This window comes from Narcine bancroftii, chromosome 1, assembly GCF_036971445.1.
Source record: "Narcine bancroftii isolate sNarBan1 chromosome 1, sNarBan1.hap1, whole genome shotgun sequence".
NCBI classification, from domain to species: domain Eukaryota; kingdom Metazoa; phylum Chordata; class Chondrichthyes; order Torpediniformes; family Narcinidae; genus Narcine; species Narcine bancroftii.
Window position 1 is genome coordinate 257677159 of NC_091469.1, and position 17194 is coordinate 257694352.

Below are 17194 nucleotides of genomic sequence, written 5' to 3' on the forward strand. Positions count from 1 at the left end.
GATTTTTATCTTGTTCTTGCTGGTGGTGGTCTATTAGCCACATTTAAGGTATTAGGGTTTTGAACGCTTGTTTCTACAGGTTAGTGTCTCAAAGATGAATCGAAGGATTTGCACCAGGAATTGTTTAAGTGTAAAGGCCTGTTGGTTCAGAAAGAACCTGAGTTTATTTTACTGTTCTTTGTGTTGGTAGAATTCCACAGATGTTTTCCTTGATACCCACAAATATTTCTCCAAATTGCCACAGTGCGATATCCTTCTTCAAGGCTGAACAGATCAAAAAGTGTTTGCAGAATACACAATTTGTTCCAAATTTTCTTGCACAAGATTCTGGAGTCGTTCTTTTTAAAACTACTGCTGGCAGATTATTGCATTCCAATTTTGTAAACAGTTTTATTTGCCTGTCAGTTGCCACTGTATATCTTAAAAACACCGAAATACTGAGGACCTTGGCTGCTCTTTTCAGTGTCTAGAGCAGACAAAGATATGTTGCCGATGATTCAGGCCTGAGCCCTTCTTCAAGGAATAAGCAGAAGCAGGAAATCTCAGAATTCAAACAATGGAGGAGGAATCCAGGCTATCAAAAGGTGCTAATTTGGATATGATAAGGGATGAGGGTAAGAATTTATCATGCTTATGCAAAAGGATTTAGGGAATGGAGAGACAATGGGGGGGGGAAGAGGGGGTGGGGGGGGTTTAACAAAAGCAAGAGAAGCCGATATTAATGCTATCTGGTTGGAGGGTGTCCAGGCGGAAGATGAGGTTCCTCCAATTTACGGGTGGTGTCAGTCTGGCAGTACATGAGACCATGGACGGAAATGTTGGCAAAGGAATGACATTGGGTGACCACTAAGAGATCCCTTCCATTGCATAAGATGGAGTCAAGTTGCTCAGCAAAGCAACCTCCCAGTTTGCGTCCAGTCTCTTCGATACGGAGGAGACGACAATGGGAGCACCAGATTCAGTAAATGATCCCTGCAGATTCACAAGTGAAATGTTGCTTCATGAGTTGAAATGTTGTGGCCCCGAATGGTGGTGAGGAAGGAGGTGTGGGCACAAGTGGAACATCTGCGGTCACAGGGGTAGGTCCCAAGGGGACGATTAGTGGGGAAGGAAGAGTGGACAAGGGAGTCACGGAGGGAGCAGTCACTGCGGAAGATGAAGAGGGGAGGAGAAGGGAATATGTGTCTAGTGGTGGGTTCGTAATAGGTGGTGGAAATGGCAGAGAAGAATGTGTTGGATCCAGAGGCTGCTGGGGTGGTAGGTGAAGACAAGAGGAATCCTGCCCATGGTCTCATGCACTGCCAGACTGAGACCAGCATTTTGGTGTGTTTTCACTACAATCACTGCATCTGCAGACTTTCCTGCAGAGTATATCTTAAGGCCAGTTTCCAAGTATTCAAGCAGTAAATGTAACTTCAGATTGTTGCTGGAGTTTGTTGCATGTTTAATAATTTGCAATATCCCAATCAAATAGATATCTATAGAGTATATCCTCGACCTCTTCAGAACCATTTCTGAATTCACATTTGCCTTGTATCAATGAATTGTCGCACCTGGAAACAATAAAATATCAAGAAGAAAAACTACCTCAACAGCACCTTTCTTGTGCACAGGATGTTTCAAAGAGTTTTATTGCCTTATGAAGGACTTTGAAGTGTGCTAAGCACACATTGTTTGGATCTAACAAGGATCCATAAATGACAATGAGATAGTGTCAGGTTAATCTGTTCTTTGAGTTTGGCTGATTACTCCTCAACCAATTCTTCTTTGGCTTGGCTTCGCGGACGAAGATTTATGGAGGGGGTAAAAAGTCCACGTCAGCTGCAGGCTCGTTTGTGGCTGACAAGTCCGATGCGGGACAGGCAGACACGATTGCAGCGGTTGCAGGGGAAAATTGGTTGGTTGGGGTTGGGTGTTGGGTTTTTCCTCCTTTGCCTTTTGTCAATGAGGTAGGCTCTGCGGTCTTCTTCAAAGGAGGTTGCTGCCCGCCAAACTGTGAGGCGCCAAGATGCACGGTTTGAGGCGATATCAGCCCACTGGCGGTGGTCAATGTGGCAGGCACCAAGAGATTTCTTTAGGCAGTCCTTGTACCTTTTCTTTGGTGCACCTCTGTCACGGTGGCCAGTGGAGAGCTCGCCATATAACACGATCTTGGGAAGGCGATGGTCCTCCATTCTGGAGACGTGACCCATCCAGCACAGCTGGATCTTCAGCAGCGTGGACTCGATGCTGTCGACCTCTGCCATCTCGAGTACTTCGACGTTAGGGATGTAAGCGCTCCAATGGATGTTGAGGATGGAGCGGAGACAACGCTGGTGGAAGCGTTCTAGGAGCCGTAGGTGGTGCCAGTAGAGGACCCATGATTCGGAGCCGAACAGGAGTGTGGGTATGACAACGGCTCTGTATACGCTTATCTTTGTGAGGTTATTCAGTTGGTTGTTTTTCCAGACTCTTTTGTGTAGTCTTCCAAAGGCGCTATTTGCCTTGGCGAGTCTGTTGTCTATCTCATTGTCGATCCTTGCATCTGATGAAATGGTGCAGCCGAGATAGGTAAACTGGTTGACCGTTTTGAGTTTTGTGTGCCCGATGGAGATGTGGGGGGGCTGGTAATCATGGTGGGGAGCTGGCTGATGGAGGACCTCAGTTTTCTTCAGGCTGACTTCCAGGCCAAACATTTTGGCAGTTTCCGCAAAGCAGGACGTCAAGCGCTGAAGAGCTGGCTCTGAATGGGCAACTAAAGCGGCATCGTCTGCAAAGAGTAGTTCACGGACAAGTTTCTCTTGTGTCTTGGTGTGAGCTTGCAGGCGCCTCAGATTGAAGAGACTGCCATCCGTGCGGTACCGGATGTAAACAGCGTCTTCATTGTTGGGGTCTTTCATGGCTTGGTTCAGCATCATACACACAGCTATAACACAAGAAGTGGCTGAGCCAATGCAAACAACATTTATCTATTTGTTCATTCAACCTTCCTCACATGATCTTACTTTGTTGTTTGAGTTTTCTGAAATTATTTCCTCACTTATTTACTCTTCTGTTTCATGACCCAGGCAAAGTTGTTGCCACTGTACAATGCTCTTAATTGGATGAAATGTCATGAGTATCGCCTCTTAATGGACATTCCCTCAGGCTCACAGATGCCTTCAGATCTGGGTGATTAGGCCAGTGGGGGATCTGCAGACTTAGTCACAGGCGGGACAAGAGTGGGTGGCGTGCGAGGTGGTGCACTACAGTTGTAGTTTATGGTGGGCTTCTCTTGTGTTTTTGATGAATAGATCCAACACTCTTAATTTTCCCTTCTCCATTTTGAACAGCTATGGGCCAGGGATCACTGCATCAGGAAATGCTGCACTCATTTTGAGAGCGTAATTGAATTCTTCTTGTCTACCTGGTCATATCTTGGCAGGACTGAGTGTGGAATCTTTTTCAATACTTCTTAATAGTTTTCAATAATGATAAACAAGTAAGCACGTAAAAAGGAATATACATGTGTAATAAGATTCAAGATTCAATTTATTATCATAGTAATAAAACAGTGTCATATATGATTTTCTCTTTGCCTGCTGCAAGGCAGACAGATTTGCCACTGGCAGGAATTGCCAAAGCATCTCTTATAGTCCGACTTTCAGATTACAGTCAGACTTGCACCTTACAGTCAGACTTACTTTGTCAGACAGATAATAATTATATGTAGAAAAAATTATATATAAACAAAGTAGTTTAAAAAGAAAGACAATAAAGCATATTATACAATTAAAACAAATATAAAATGGTTAATTGAAAAAGATAAAAAAAAGATATTACTAATTCTACAAAATCTACTCCCTTACCTTCTGAAGTTGTTGGTAGTTGCATATAATTTGTGACCAAATAGAGAGGATTAAAATCACAAAACAATATCTGAATGAATAATATGAAAGTATTTGATAAAAGTACCTCATAAATTAAAAAAAAATCAAACCCATTACATTTGGTAGAGCATCTGATTTTTTTCTAAAGTTAAACATGCCATTGTATCTGATAGCCTTTGAATATATGCTTAGGAGGGCCACAGAGCTTGGAATCTAATGTCTGCATTGGGAGTCCAGTGTAGTTAAACATGCCATTGTATCTGATAGCCTTTGAATATATGCTTAGGAGGGCCACAGAGCTTGGAATCTAATGTCTGCATTGGGAGTCCAGTGTCAGCCATGTGACTCAAGATTCAGTTTATTGTCCTGCTATAAAACCAGTGTCAGATTACACAAAATTGCTGTTTGTCTTCTGCAAGGCAGACAGATTCACCATTGACAGAAATTGCCTGAAGCGCCTCTTACAGTCAGAGAAAGAGAAGCAAAAGAGAGCTCCCCCAGTGTCACTGAGTGTCCGTGGATTCACCTCCAGCGTTCCTGCAGCCTCTGCAGCCACACAGAGTCCAGTCCAAACTGTTGGCAACCCAAGCTCCAGATCCGAACCTCTGACAGGGTCAGGAACCTTTCAGCGCCCTCGGCACCTCCTCGCATCCCAGTTCCAATACATGGTATCTACAGCCAGTTCGAGCCCATCTCCAGCAGCCTGCAGTCCAGCGGGAGCCTCCCGACAGTAGTCTCCACAGCTTCTGCGAGTTCCTCGCCTTAAGTTACCAGCAGCCCGCCGCATGCACTGGTCCCTCAGCCACAGAGTCCCCTCATTGGTCCGCCACCGTGGTCAACATCCCCACGGTCATCTCCTCCGCTTCTCCTTCTCAGATGGGGGGGAGGGGATGATCTTCCCGTCCTCTGGTGTCCCACTCCAGTCCTCTGATTCCCTGCAGTCTGCAGCCCCTCGTGGCTGCTGCCTCCGATTAATAGGCGCCGCCAACTTGGACACAGACCTGCGGTCGCAGGATTTCAGCTAAAACCCTCAACAGGCCGTTCAAAGCCCGTGCGGCGCCGACGGCAGAAAACTGGGTGGCAGGACCCCGCGGGAGCGCTGCATCTCTGCTCCCCACAGGCCCACGCCAGTGGCAGCAGGGCCGCTTACAGCAGCGCCATCTCAATGTGCCACATGCAATATGACCATGCTGCCACACATTTTCCAGTGTGTTTTGTCATAGACCGTTATTGTATCTATCTCAAGCACTTAAACATGCATGCGCACGCGCACACACACTTCAAGGTTTTTAACCTTCTCCACACTAAGACTGTACTCTCGGGGACTTGGCATGTAGCTGCAGTCATTCTGTTTCTCTGATTACTTGAGTGATAGAACCACAGCAGTTTGGTTTTCCATAGCTGAAATTTTGCATAGTGTTTATAAGCAGCTCATTCTTCATCTCGTGCACTAGTTTAATATGAAGTCTCTAGCCTCCCTCCAGAACTAATTTATTTATTTTTATTCATTGGAGGGATGTGGGCTCTGCAGGGTGAACTAGCATTTAATTGCCTGCCCCAAATTCCCCTTGGGAAGGTGATGGTGAGCCACCTCCTTGGACAGCGGAAGTCTAAGAACGTAGCTTGGTGGTGTTCCCAAGCCTTTGCCACCATTGTCCTTCTAAGTGGTGTGGATAAACCTACAACCCTGTTGGAGAGCAGCCTCAGAGGTCCTCAGTATTGACTCCAGAACCCACAAAGTCTCAAGGAATCAGGTCATTAAGAGCATCTCCTCCTGATAGTCACCTATTCCCTGACCTGATGGGTCTTCCACATTGAACAAGCTTGGAAAGTAGCAAGGGCACGGCATTCACTCTGGGTGGAAGGCTCCATTCAACAAAACTTGGTCGCATCATCACTGAGGCACACAATGAGGAGCAGGCCTAGCTGAGCTGATCCTCACCAATCTACCTTTACCAGATGCATTTGTCCATTGGTAAGAGTTACCACTGTGTCTGTCTAGCTCATTCAACACATCCAAGGACACCCAACATGGTGTTGCATACATAAGGCACTGCAGACCATCAGCACCAAGAGAAATGTACACTACCACAACCTTCAACCTCATGGCCTGGCACGTCCCTCAGTCCTCCATTACCATAAAGCCATGGTATCAATTCTGGCTCAGTAAGGGTTACAGGCAGCAGTGCTGACACCTAGAAATGAATTTAAACAAAAATGGTGGAGAAACTCAGCTGGTTAAAGAGTATCCTTTAGTAGCAAAGATAAAAATACAAAACTGATGTTTGGGCTGGAGACCCTTATCAAGGTATGGAAGAATATCAGCAGGCGTCAGAACAAAAGGATGGGGGTGGGAAAAGGGGGGGCGCAAAGGTGAAGGGAAGGAGGGGACAACAACAGAGGGAGGAGGGATGGCTGGGTTGGTGGAGGGGAAAGGGAGGGGGAAAACTGGAAAGGGGATGGAGAAAAAAGGCCAGCAGGTTAGCAGAAAGCACAGAGTTGACGTTAATGCCTTCTGGCTGGAGAGTGCCCAGACGGAAAATCAGTTGTTGTTCCTCCAATCTACGAGTGGTCAGGGTGGGATAGTGGGAGTGTGACTCAGAATTTAAATGTTTGGCTACTGGGAGGTCTCTGTTGTAGCGGAGGGAGCAGAGGTGCTCAGTGAAGCGAACTCCCAATTTGTGACTAGTCTCTCTGATGCAGAGAAGGCCACAAAGAAATGAGTTCCTATGTTACAAATTGTCAACACTGGACTACAAATGAGGCAGTAAAGACTGCATAGACAAATCTAAGCAATCCCGAGACAAATCTAAACAATCCCGAGACAAATCTAAGCAATCCCACGATCAATGGACTGGATCAAAGCTTTGCAGTCCTGCCACACCTCGTGTTGAAGGGAGGGGGATGATTTTAATTTTTTTTTAATTTAAATTTAGACATCCAGCATGATAACAGGCCATTTCAGCCCACGAGTCCATCCCACCCAATTCACACACAATTAACCTACCCCCCAGTAGGTTTCGAAAGGTGGGAGAAAACCTGAGTCTCTGGGGAAAACCCAAACAGATGGGGGAGAATATACAAACTCTGTACAGGCAGTGCAGGATTCAAACCTCGGTTCTGATTGCTGGCACTGTAAAGGCGTTGCGCTAACTGCTACGCCAACCATACCACCCTGGAGTGGGGGAGGATTAAACAGATGAAAGGAGATGAAGACTCCAAAAACATTCCAGCTTGTGACTATTAAACACAAGTCATGACCTATCTCCTGAGATCCATAAAATCACAGAAAAAAGGCCTTCAGACAATGTGATTCACCAAATGGCTGAGAGAACAGGATGCAGAGGAAACCCACGAGGCCTAACAACATCCCAGCGGTGAAACTGAAGACCTTCACTCCAGGGCCAGCCAAACTGCTCCAGTGCAGTTACACCTGGCAATGTGAACAGTTGCTTAGGGATGTCCTGCTGACAAATATCAGGAGAAATCCAAATGAGCTCATTACCAACCAATCAGCAGCAAAGTGGTGGGATGTGATGTTGACAATGCTTTCACAGTCACAGTAGCTCCCCAGTAACCTGCTCAGTATGGATTTCACTCAGACCACTTTCTTCTCAAACTCATCATAGTCTTGGTGTAGACATAGATCAAAGGGGTGAATTCTTGAAATGAGGCAAAAGTGACTGCACTTTATATCAAAGTATCGTTTGACTAAGCATGACATTAAATAGCCTTAGTAAAACTGACATCACGGGCATTAAGAGGAAAACGCTCCAATTATGAGATTCATTGCTTTCCACATAGGAAGAATTTTATGGACGTTGGAAGTCAAGCCTCTTCAACCCAGGACACTTGCAGGAGTTCCTAAGTCAAATATCATAATTGTATTGTCCCAGACCTTCCTTCCATCATAAAGTCGGAAGATGACTCCATAATATTCATTTGCATTTACATCTAATCTGCAAATGAGAAAGTTCAGCTTGCACACAAGACTTGGAGTGCTGCGAGCTCTATCTATGCCACAGAAGTGCTCGTCAATGGGACATTTACAACAAGGAGAGTTAACCAACTACCTTCAACATTCAATGATATTGCCATTTTAACCACTGCCAACACCTTGAGGGCTACAATTGACCAGAAACTCAGTTGGACCAACCACATAACACTTTCCCCACCAGTCAAAAATGGGAAAGATGTCCATCTCATGTCCAAAAAGCTTTTTAACCATCCATAAACGCAAGTCAAGAATGCAGTGAAATAGTTCCCAATTACTGGGTGAATATGGCTCCAATAAAGGCAGGAAAATTGACACCATTGAGAACACAGCAGCCCATTTGGTTGGTATGCACATGCGCTAAAGCTTAATTTCTTCCACTACCTGTGCGTACCATGGCTGCAATGTACAGTTACAAAATACACCGTAATTACTCACTGACACTACTCCAGCATCACTTATCAAGCCCATAAACTTAGCCACCTAAAAAGGCAAGGGAATTGATTCTTTTTGACAACCAAATAAATAATACAGAAACCTTGTCTGTTACAAAACCTGAAAATCATTAATTTAAAGGGAATAATGACCTGAAGGCAATTTGATGATTTTGCATGCAGGTCCTAAATATGTGGGAACTAAGTGGTGTTGGATTTCTGCCTGCATCTTGAAGATTTATTGCTGTTCCTGAAGCCATTGAATGGTAAATTTGGCTGAAAGATCTGACCATATTAATCCCACTGCTCCTGCATTCCCATGCTAAATACTTAATAGTGTATGTCGGTATGCTACAGAGACGTGGAGAGACACAGCATGGATACTGACCCTTTGGGTCACTGAGTCTGCACCAACCATCAACCACCCATCTATGTTATCCTATTTTTTATTTTTCTCAATCAAAGCTACTGTATTCTGGTGGGGCTGCCATTCCAATAGCCTGCTTGCAGGCATCTCTACTTTGTGCACCATTACAATATGGGAATGAGAAGTGATCTTGGGTTAAATCTTTCTGTAATTCTCTGCTGCCTTCCACATTTGCTAGGAGTTCCCAGGCAAACAACAGATTCCACGTGGTCCACCAAAGAAAGTAGAGTTGAAGGATTTGAAAAGAAAACCTCTGCATTAAAAACAGATTGCTGGAACTACACACCAGATCAAGCTGCATCTTGTGGAGAGAGAAGCAGCTTTAATGTTTCAGACCTTTCTGCAGATGTTCGGGGGAAGATGCCACAAGCTAAAACATTAACTCTGTTTCTCTCTCTGAAACTACCTGACTACTGTGTAGCTCTAGCTCTTTCTTATTAAATAACAGTAAAACTAGACCTCTGACTCTCAGAAAAGCAGATAATATCTTCAACAGCAATCTTAATATAGTTTCATTCAGCATGGACTTTACAGGATGTGGAATGTATGGGTTAAAGTGAGCTCATCTACTGAATAGCAAATTAAGCTAAAAGAACTGATACAGCCCATCTCACAACTCCCACGAAGTATACTTCAGAATATATGTCAATATAGACACAGCATGGAAACAACCCATTGGGTTGTCAATTCCACGCCAACTTCGACCTCCCATTTACATCCTAAATTAATCCCCCCCCCCCCCCACCCCACAGATTCTACCGCCCACCACAACTAGGGGCAATTTTAGTTTACATCTTTGGGATGTCGGGGTGGGTGGGGGAAACTGGAGCCCTCAAAGCTAACTCACGGGATCACAGTGAGAGAAGGGAAACCTCACCCAGGCAGTAGCTGGAGCTTGTGAAGCATGCATTGCTTCCTGAAGAATGACCCGAGGCCTGTTTTTTATAAATAATAATGGTGGCAACATTATGCTTTCCTCATTGAAATTACAAAAAAAAGAAACCGACACTTCTTTTAAAGCCATTCCTTATTCCCTGAAGACATCTTTCCCAGCTGTTTTCTGATCACTGCTCTCTTGCCTCGGGGAACTGCTTGTGGTGGTGATTATACTTTATCTCTGCTCTGTAAAATGTCTCAGGGCCCCAGATGCACTAGCCTTTGAACGTCACTCCAGATGGAACACCCAGGCAAACTGTACGTTGCTGCTTAGTGAAGCTGAAGAATAATTTTACAGCGGGATTAACTGCAGACACTTCTTCAAATGTGAGATCTATTTGAGCTTGAGGCAGTAGCCTAAATTTTTAGTGTGTCTTTGAACAGCAGAAGAAAGTGTTAGGGGAGATTAATGGGATGGTCCAGGAATAAAAACAAGGGATTAAATGATAATACCAGTAAAGTGGACCTGTCCTGAAGGTTTGGATTTATCACTCAATTTTAGCCTTGATTTTTGATGGAGGAATGATCCAACATAAGGTTAGCACTCGAGCAGTAATTAGATGGAACTTCTCAGGAGCATCTCAATTCACTGAATGGTTGACTCATAGATACATTGGCTGAGAGATGGGAAGCACAAAGTCTATTTGACAGATGTGATGGAGGGCTGGAGGAAAAGGCTTGAGCTAAATTCACAGGGCTAAAAGACATTATCTTGTCCACCTTTCCAGTATCTTCCTCGCCCTGTCATTGACTGAGCACGATTGGTGTTTAAAAGGTGTTGTTGGAACTAAGATGCTATATTGTACATCAGGGGCAATTAATATAAGAAATCCAAGACTTGCTCAATATTTGTGAGTGTGTGACTGGCTTCCAGCATGGTGTAGTTTAAAGGCCTAATCTTGAAACTCAATTGGCTCTGGGTTCCATGGGGATAGCTGAGTAAATATGCATGGAAATCAAATATCACAAAATAAGAGCATAAAATGATGGAAACACTCTGCAAGTCAGGCAGCATTCATGGACAAAAAATTGGTGAACATGCATTTGCCTTTGCTTTTCCCAGAGGGTGTTCTGTTGACTCCTGTGGACGAAAAGGCAAGAAGTTGAAGTCTGCTCTCCTTGAGTTTGGGTGACTTCTCCAATGCACCAGTGAGCAGCAAACTGTGGGAAGTGGTATATATCAGAGGCAGTAGCCTGGAATGATCCTGAGGCTAGGAGGTTTGAGAATGACCATGATCTTGACCTTCATGAGCAGAGCCATCCAAGATGCTGTGGGAGGTCACAGAATCTTTAAATTTTTACATTTAGACATACAGCAGGGTAACTGGCCATTTCAGCCCACGAGTCCGTGCCACCCAATTTACATCCAATTAACCTGCAACCTCCAGTATATCTCGAATGCTGGCGCTGTAAAGGCACTGCACTAACTGCTACACCAACTTTGCCGAATCATCAGAATGAGGGAAATAGTTGGCACATTATATAACATGGGTTCAGGGGAACTAGGTTAAGTGAAACACAATTGTTCTGCAAGAAAATGAAACTGGTTATTCAGATCATTGAGGTTCTTGATCCATCACTGGCCATTTCTCTTTGTGGGATTTGCCTGACATACTGAATCCTTCCAGCTTTTCTTTTTTTCTCCAGTATCTAGATTTCCTGTGTTTCTCTGAGAATATTTTTGTTTATTCCATTACAATTGACAGCAATTAGAGGAGAGTTACTCTGTGAAAAAAAAATTGCTGGGAGAACAGAATTCCTGGCGAAAGGTGACAGAGACAAATATATCAAAGGTCACAAGAATGGCTTAAAGCATGCACAAAACTGCAATACCCTGCGCTGACCTAATATCCAACAACAGGAATTCTTTTGAAGTTGAAACTGTGTATAATCTATAATATCAATGTTTTAAAATTGTAAATTTCAATTTCAATTTTTTAAAAATTTAGACATACTGCACGGTAACAGGTCCTTCCAGCCCACGAGCCCATGCTGCCCGAATATAGCAATTAGCCTCCAAACCCCATACAATTTTGGAGGGTGGGAGGAAACTAGAATACCCGGAAGAAACTCATGCAGACACGGGGAGAATGTAAGAATTCCTTACAGACAGCACTGGATTGGAACCTGGGTCCCTCACATTGTAGTAGCTTTGCACTAACGCTACACTAATCGTGTCACCCATACTTCACACAACATATAATGGATGATTTACAAAAAAAGAAAGGTGATTGTTGGATCTCAAAATAAATTTGATAATACACTGAAACCTCATTAGAACACCATTCGTTAATCCACGGAATCGCTTATCGCGCGGGTGTCTATTTTCCCCAAACTTTGAAAGATAGATGGATGGAAAAAAAGGATGGGTTTGACAGATTATTGATTTGCGTTTTGCTCCCAAAATCCATTTCTTTGATCAAGATGACAAAGGGAACCAAATGAAATTATAAATACTTAACTTATTTTTAATAGATGTGTTTGACATTTGTATATTTACAGCTTGAATTTAGTTTCTTTGAAGGTGTTAATCTGCATGAATTACCTCCATTATCGCAACTCAAATTACTTCTCACCTATTTAACACCGCGCTTGATCAAATAGGTTTGATTATCCATGGGTCCTCTGACATATATGCATCTGTTCCGCAACTCAGCTGTAACGCAGTATGAAATCTTGCACCCCAACTACCGCGTTCTAAAGAGGTTTTACTGAATAACGTGAGCGCTCGCAAACATCTAGAGCAGTGGTACTCAACCTTCCCTTCTCACTCACATACCACCTTAAGCAATCCCTTACTAGTCACAGAGCATTTATGGCATAGGAATTACTTAAAGTGTTATGTAAGTGGAAAGAAAAAGGTTGAGAACCACTGATCTAGAGTCAGCATTTCAAGAGTTAATATCTAGTTGCTTCACAGAGAAGTGCTTTTTGGTCAAGTCATTAATCTCATAAATGTCTCTTGTGTTTGACCTTTCGTATCTGCAGAGTTAAAAATGTGTGCCAGTAATGGGCATTGTGCAGTAGAGGTAAAATAATAATCACTGAACCCAGGAATACGGCTGTAACCTTATTGCCTCAGCAATCCAATTAGTGATGGATTTTGCCTCTCTGTCCTGAAATTCCAGTAACTTGGGCATTTTGAAGTTTTCATTTTAACAAGAACTGAATGCCTTTATGCCCGAGGTTTGTTTAGGTGAAAGTTCATAGGTCACAGCTGCTGAGTATTTTGCTGCAAGGTTTTTCTTAAGCACAAAGAACATGACAAAGTGGCTGGGAGGAGGTGGTGGAGATGAAGAAGCCAAGAAACTTGGATGCGATTGCATTAAAATTAGACCGATCCAGCAGATTTCATTAGCTGCTTTCAGGTGGCCAGAATACCCCAACGTAAAGCCACCTAAAATACCCGAATGTGGCTATTGGGAGGCCACCTGAGAGTGGAGAACCGTGACCCGAGGAGTATTTACCCAACCCTCCTCGGGTAGGTGTATTCTCCGCTTCCGAGTGCTCCGCCTAGGCACCTGAAAGCGGGCAGGACTACGGCCACAGTCGACAGGAGCCGGCGTTTGCTCCGCTGCGCCTCTCCCGCTGCGGACCTTTCAGGAGCCAGAACAGCGCCTTCAGTGCTGCCACTTGAATGTCACTTCGCCTACACCCGCAGCCGGCTCTGGAGCCCCATTCTCCCAGGTATTCCAAACCTGAAAGCGGCTATTGGGTCAATAACTAGAGTGTGGATGTATTGGTGATATCTTATCACCTGATAGATTAATGTCTGTCCTGGGATAGTTATTATTGTGACACATGTCTGATGCTGTCTTTTTCTCCCAAGCAGCAGTGGACACTAACAATATTTCACAGCGCTTGACTGAAGGTCTTTGCCAGTTATTCACTGAAATGGGAAGCAGAAAGGAAGGAGATCATATGATGCTGTGGGCAGTGCAGGTGTCTCATAGCTCCAGTGACCCAGGTTTGATTGTGACCTCCAGTGCTGCCTGTGTACAGTGTTTTTACCTGAGATGGTTTGGCCCCAGTGCTCTAGTTTCCTCCCAAATTCCAAAAGTCCTACAGGGGGCCAGATGAATTGGCTGCTGTGAATTGCTGTCGGTGTAGATGTGTGCTGAGAGAAGCAGTGGGTGAAATCAGCACGTGTGAGAGGGTAGGTTGCAACTGGTGAGATTGCTCTGCTCTGAGAACAATGATGGGCTGAATATCCTCTTTCTCTGTCAAAAGCAAATAGGAAAAAGGGCTATTTAGACTTCCCAGTTTCAGGACATCCCAGAACTTGCAGCTTATTTTGATGAAATGAGGGAAACACAACAATCAATTCACAGTTAATGACACAATGCAGGACTAAATTGTTGGTATCACATACCTTAAAGGTGTCTGCATTTAAAGTGGGAAAATAAATCTTCAATATCAGGAGGAAATATTCACCAAACCTTTCTCTCTGTCAATCTTTCCTGTGTGCTTGTGATTTCTTAAATAAAGTAACTTGTCAGTGCTCCCTTGTTCATTAAGGTGATTGAATGCAACAATGTTTGTTTGTAAAAAAGACTATCTGTTGCCTTTGGGACATCCAGCTGGGGAACATTAGATGATTAAGCCAATTCACTGGCAGTAAGGAGTGATTCAGGCTGTAATACAGTGGAGTAAATTGTCTGCTCTCCTGTCTGCAAATCAGGGCTGGCTGGTGCCAACAGATCCTGCACCTGGAACCTGAGTAACAACAATGACTTGTTTGGGATAGACATGCTGGGGGCAAACCTGGCAGAGATGCTGCATACTTCATTCAGCCTAGCAACAACAAATGCCCTTCGTGTCGGCAAAGCATGATTTATGTCAGCTTCGGTCCAAACGTTCAGGTGGGCTTCCAATGACTGTGTGTTAAATGATTGCCAGGTGTTTCAGAGCAATCGGCAGTGAAGGGGTGAGGCCTTAAGGAAGGTTTGGTCAATTTATTTGTGGTTCTCTGCAATTAACCACTTATTGATGGCATTGTATTCAGTCTTGAAGAGAAAGACTGCTTGTGTGTTATCACTAATTTTCCCCCTCTATTCCAGCCACAAATAACTCATTGGATCGGTGGGATCATTTGCTCTTTGCAGAGCCAGGGCAACTTATTAATTTCATTTGGTCAGAATTCTTTACACAAAAGCTCTAATGTGGAGCCTTTGGTTGAAATGACTGTGTAAAGATCGCGCTTCGGAATGAGCCTGTTGCACAGTGTCAGATTTTTCTTGGTTCTTGACTTCAAACTGAACCTGCTGACAGTTAATCTATGTGGGTACACTTCAATTGCTAAATTTATAATTGCATGCACTCACCTTTTTCAGGCCAATTGTTCATTTACAATCGGCATTGTCATGGCTCATATTTAAACTATCCACCTTGACTAGCATTTTAGTCACAAATTAATCCCACTGCTCCACTCTCTCCCCACAGCCCTGAATCAGTCCCCAAACTATTCCCACTGCCCGACTCTCTCCCCACACCCTGTATTAGCTGCACACTAACCCCACTGTCCGGCCCTCTCAAGAGCTAGCCTGTGTATTCAAAAGCTTATAAAACCAATCTTGGAAAAAGTTGCAAGTGAAATTGATTGCCGGCAAACCGCTGGTAAATTTGTCAACAAGCTGGTTTTCTCTAGTTAAGATGATTTCGTTTACGTAGAGGTTGGTTTTGTTGAGTTGAGCTTGTTGGTTTAAATGCTGGCAAGTTTTCTCTAAATGAAACAATCTTAATCAGTTTTACCTTCTTCAAGTAATGTCTGACTGCAAAGGGGAGAGTGCAACAATGTGGAAAACTTCAGCAGTCAATCAAGAGAAAGAAGGTTGTGTATATTTAAGTTACCAGCAATGAAAGACTGTTGATGGAAGAAAAACAAATTACAGTATTGACATTGAGGTTTATTTGTCATTCAGGAGGGTAGCATTTTTAAAAGGAGTAGCCACAAATTCCATTTTCATTCCGCTGAATCTTGACCCGTTAGTGAGACCAGGTATGCTGGGATAGCTCTTGCTTTCTTTGATCACCTTCAGTCGGTGACTGAGGTGAGTGCGGAGCTGACTGTAGTGATCTGTAACCACATTGTGCCAAATTCTTCAGTCATTTCTTACTTGATGAGTCCAACCTGCCTCCAGAAGTAAAAATAATCTGATGCAGGTACAAAGTAGTTGAAGCAATCCATACAAATGGATACATTCAGCAATGAATTTAACAATATGACCGTATTGGGAACAAATTACTTCCACACAGTAACTGCCTCACTTGGGTGCTTCCTTTGAAGATGAGGTTTTAAGGAGCCGCTGCTGAAGATGTCAAAATACTAAGTACAGGGACGGGGTACAAATTCTCTGTAATGGATGATTTAATGGCAGTCTTATCCCCAGAACCATCATATACACTACGTGATGCTGACAATTCAGCCTCATGGCTGCAGAACCCGCTCCACGTCAACACAACTGATGCTGTGACTTTGGACGAACAAATTTACTAGGAGATTACATATGGTTGTTGTGTTTCTTCCCAGAATGCAGCCGCGCATCCTTTTCTTGCTGGCGTTTGTGCTGGTGATAGTCCTGTTGGCAGGAGGCTCAGAAGCTGGGAGGAACAAGAAAGGTAAGTGGAACAGATAAGAATCAGTGCATTCTATTTTGCATTAGCTCAGGGTGCCATTAATTATCCTGATCCGGACACCATTGTTGAGGTGAAGAGAAATTTCGGGCAAATCTTGAAGTGTGGAACCTTTACATTTAATCCAGAGCAGATTGTGCCATTTGTGTTGTTTGAATCTAGGTTTCTGGAGATGAGGCAGAAGCCACTGTGCTCTCCATGCTGTGCCTAATGGGGAAGTGGGAGCCGAGAAGTGCAAGGGAAGTGATCAGGACACATAAGAAAGTGATCAAGTCACAAAAGGCAAGGGCCATTTCCTAGTACACAGGGATCTGAAAGCTGAAGCAAAGGACAATGTTCCTTCAGTCTTTTGAGAGTGCACTCTGAGCCCCATTTATAACTGGCCTTCAGCCAATGAGGCATCCACTTGTTACTGCAATGAATGAAGAGGTTCCTTTGACAGACAGGTTGATAACTAGCAGACTAAGGCCAATGTCAACTGATTGAAGAATTGTTTTCACCAAAAGAATTAAGTACTGACATCTTTCATCATATTTAAAATGTACCTGGATGAGCAGTTAGGAAGTCATGGATGTAGTGAGCGCCGAAATGGGAGAGATCAAAATAGCTCATGGACATGAAGGGCAGAATTCCCTCCCTCTATGCTTTAAGATGCCATCTTCCTGAAATTTTTGTTAATTTGTTTTTTGGGATCAGGGCATCACTGGCAAGGCCAGCGTTTATCATCTATCCCTGGAAAACTGATTACCAGTCTTGTGTGTTGAAAGATGTAAACTTTAGGGGACATTTATAATTTCAACCAAATTGCCACCACCAATCAGCACTTCTTCAAAGTGTTCAAATCCAAAGGAAAGGCCTCCATTTCCAAAAGCCTCAACAATTCCTTCATAATCACTGAACTCATAGCATTCCCCTTAAATGA

At 43.8% G+C, this 17194-nt stretch overlaps 1 protein-coding gene across 5 annotated transcripts in view; it reads left to right on the top strand.

Moving 5' to 3' along the window:
• The window catches only part of mdka (midkine a), a 54618-nt gene that overhangs the window by 30472 nt on the left and 6952 nt on the right, over positions 1-17194 (top strand). For all 5 annotated transcript variants that reach the window (XM_069913442.1, XM_069913468.1, XM_069913462.1 and 2 more), the window contains one exon: positions 16169-16257. In XM_069913442.1, coding sequence (XP_069769543.1) covers positions 16169-16257 — 89 coding nt within the window. The remainder of the gene's footprint in view (positions 1-16168; positions 16258-17194) is intronic.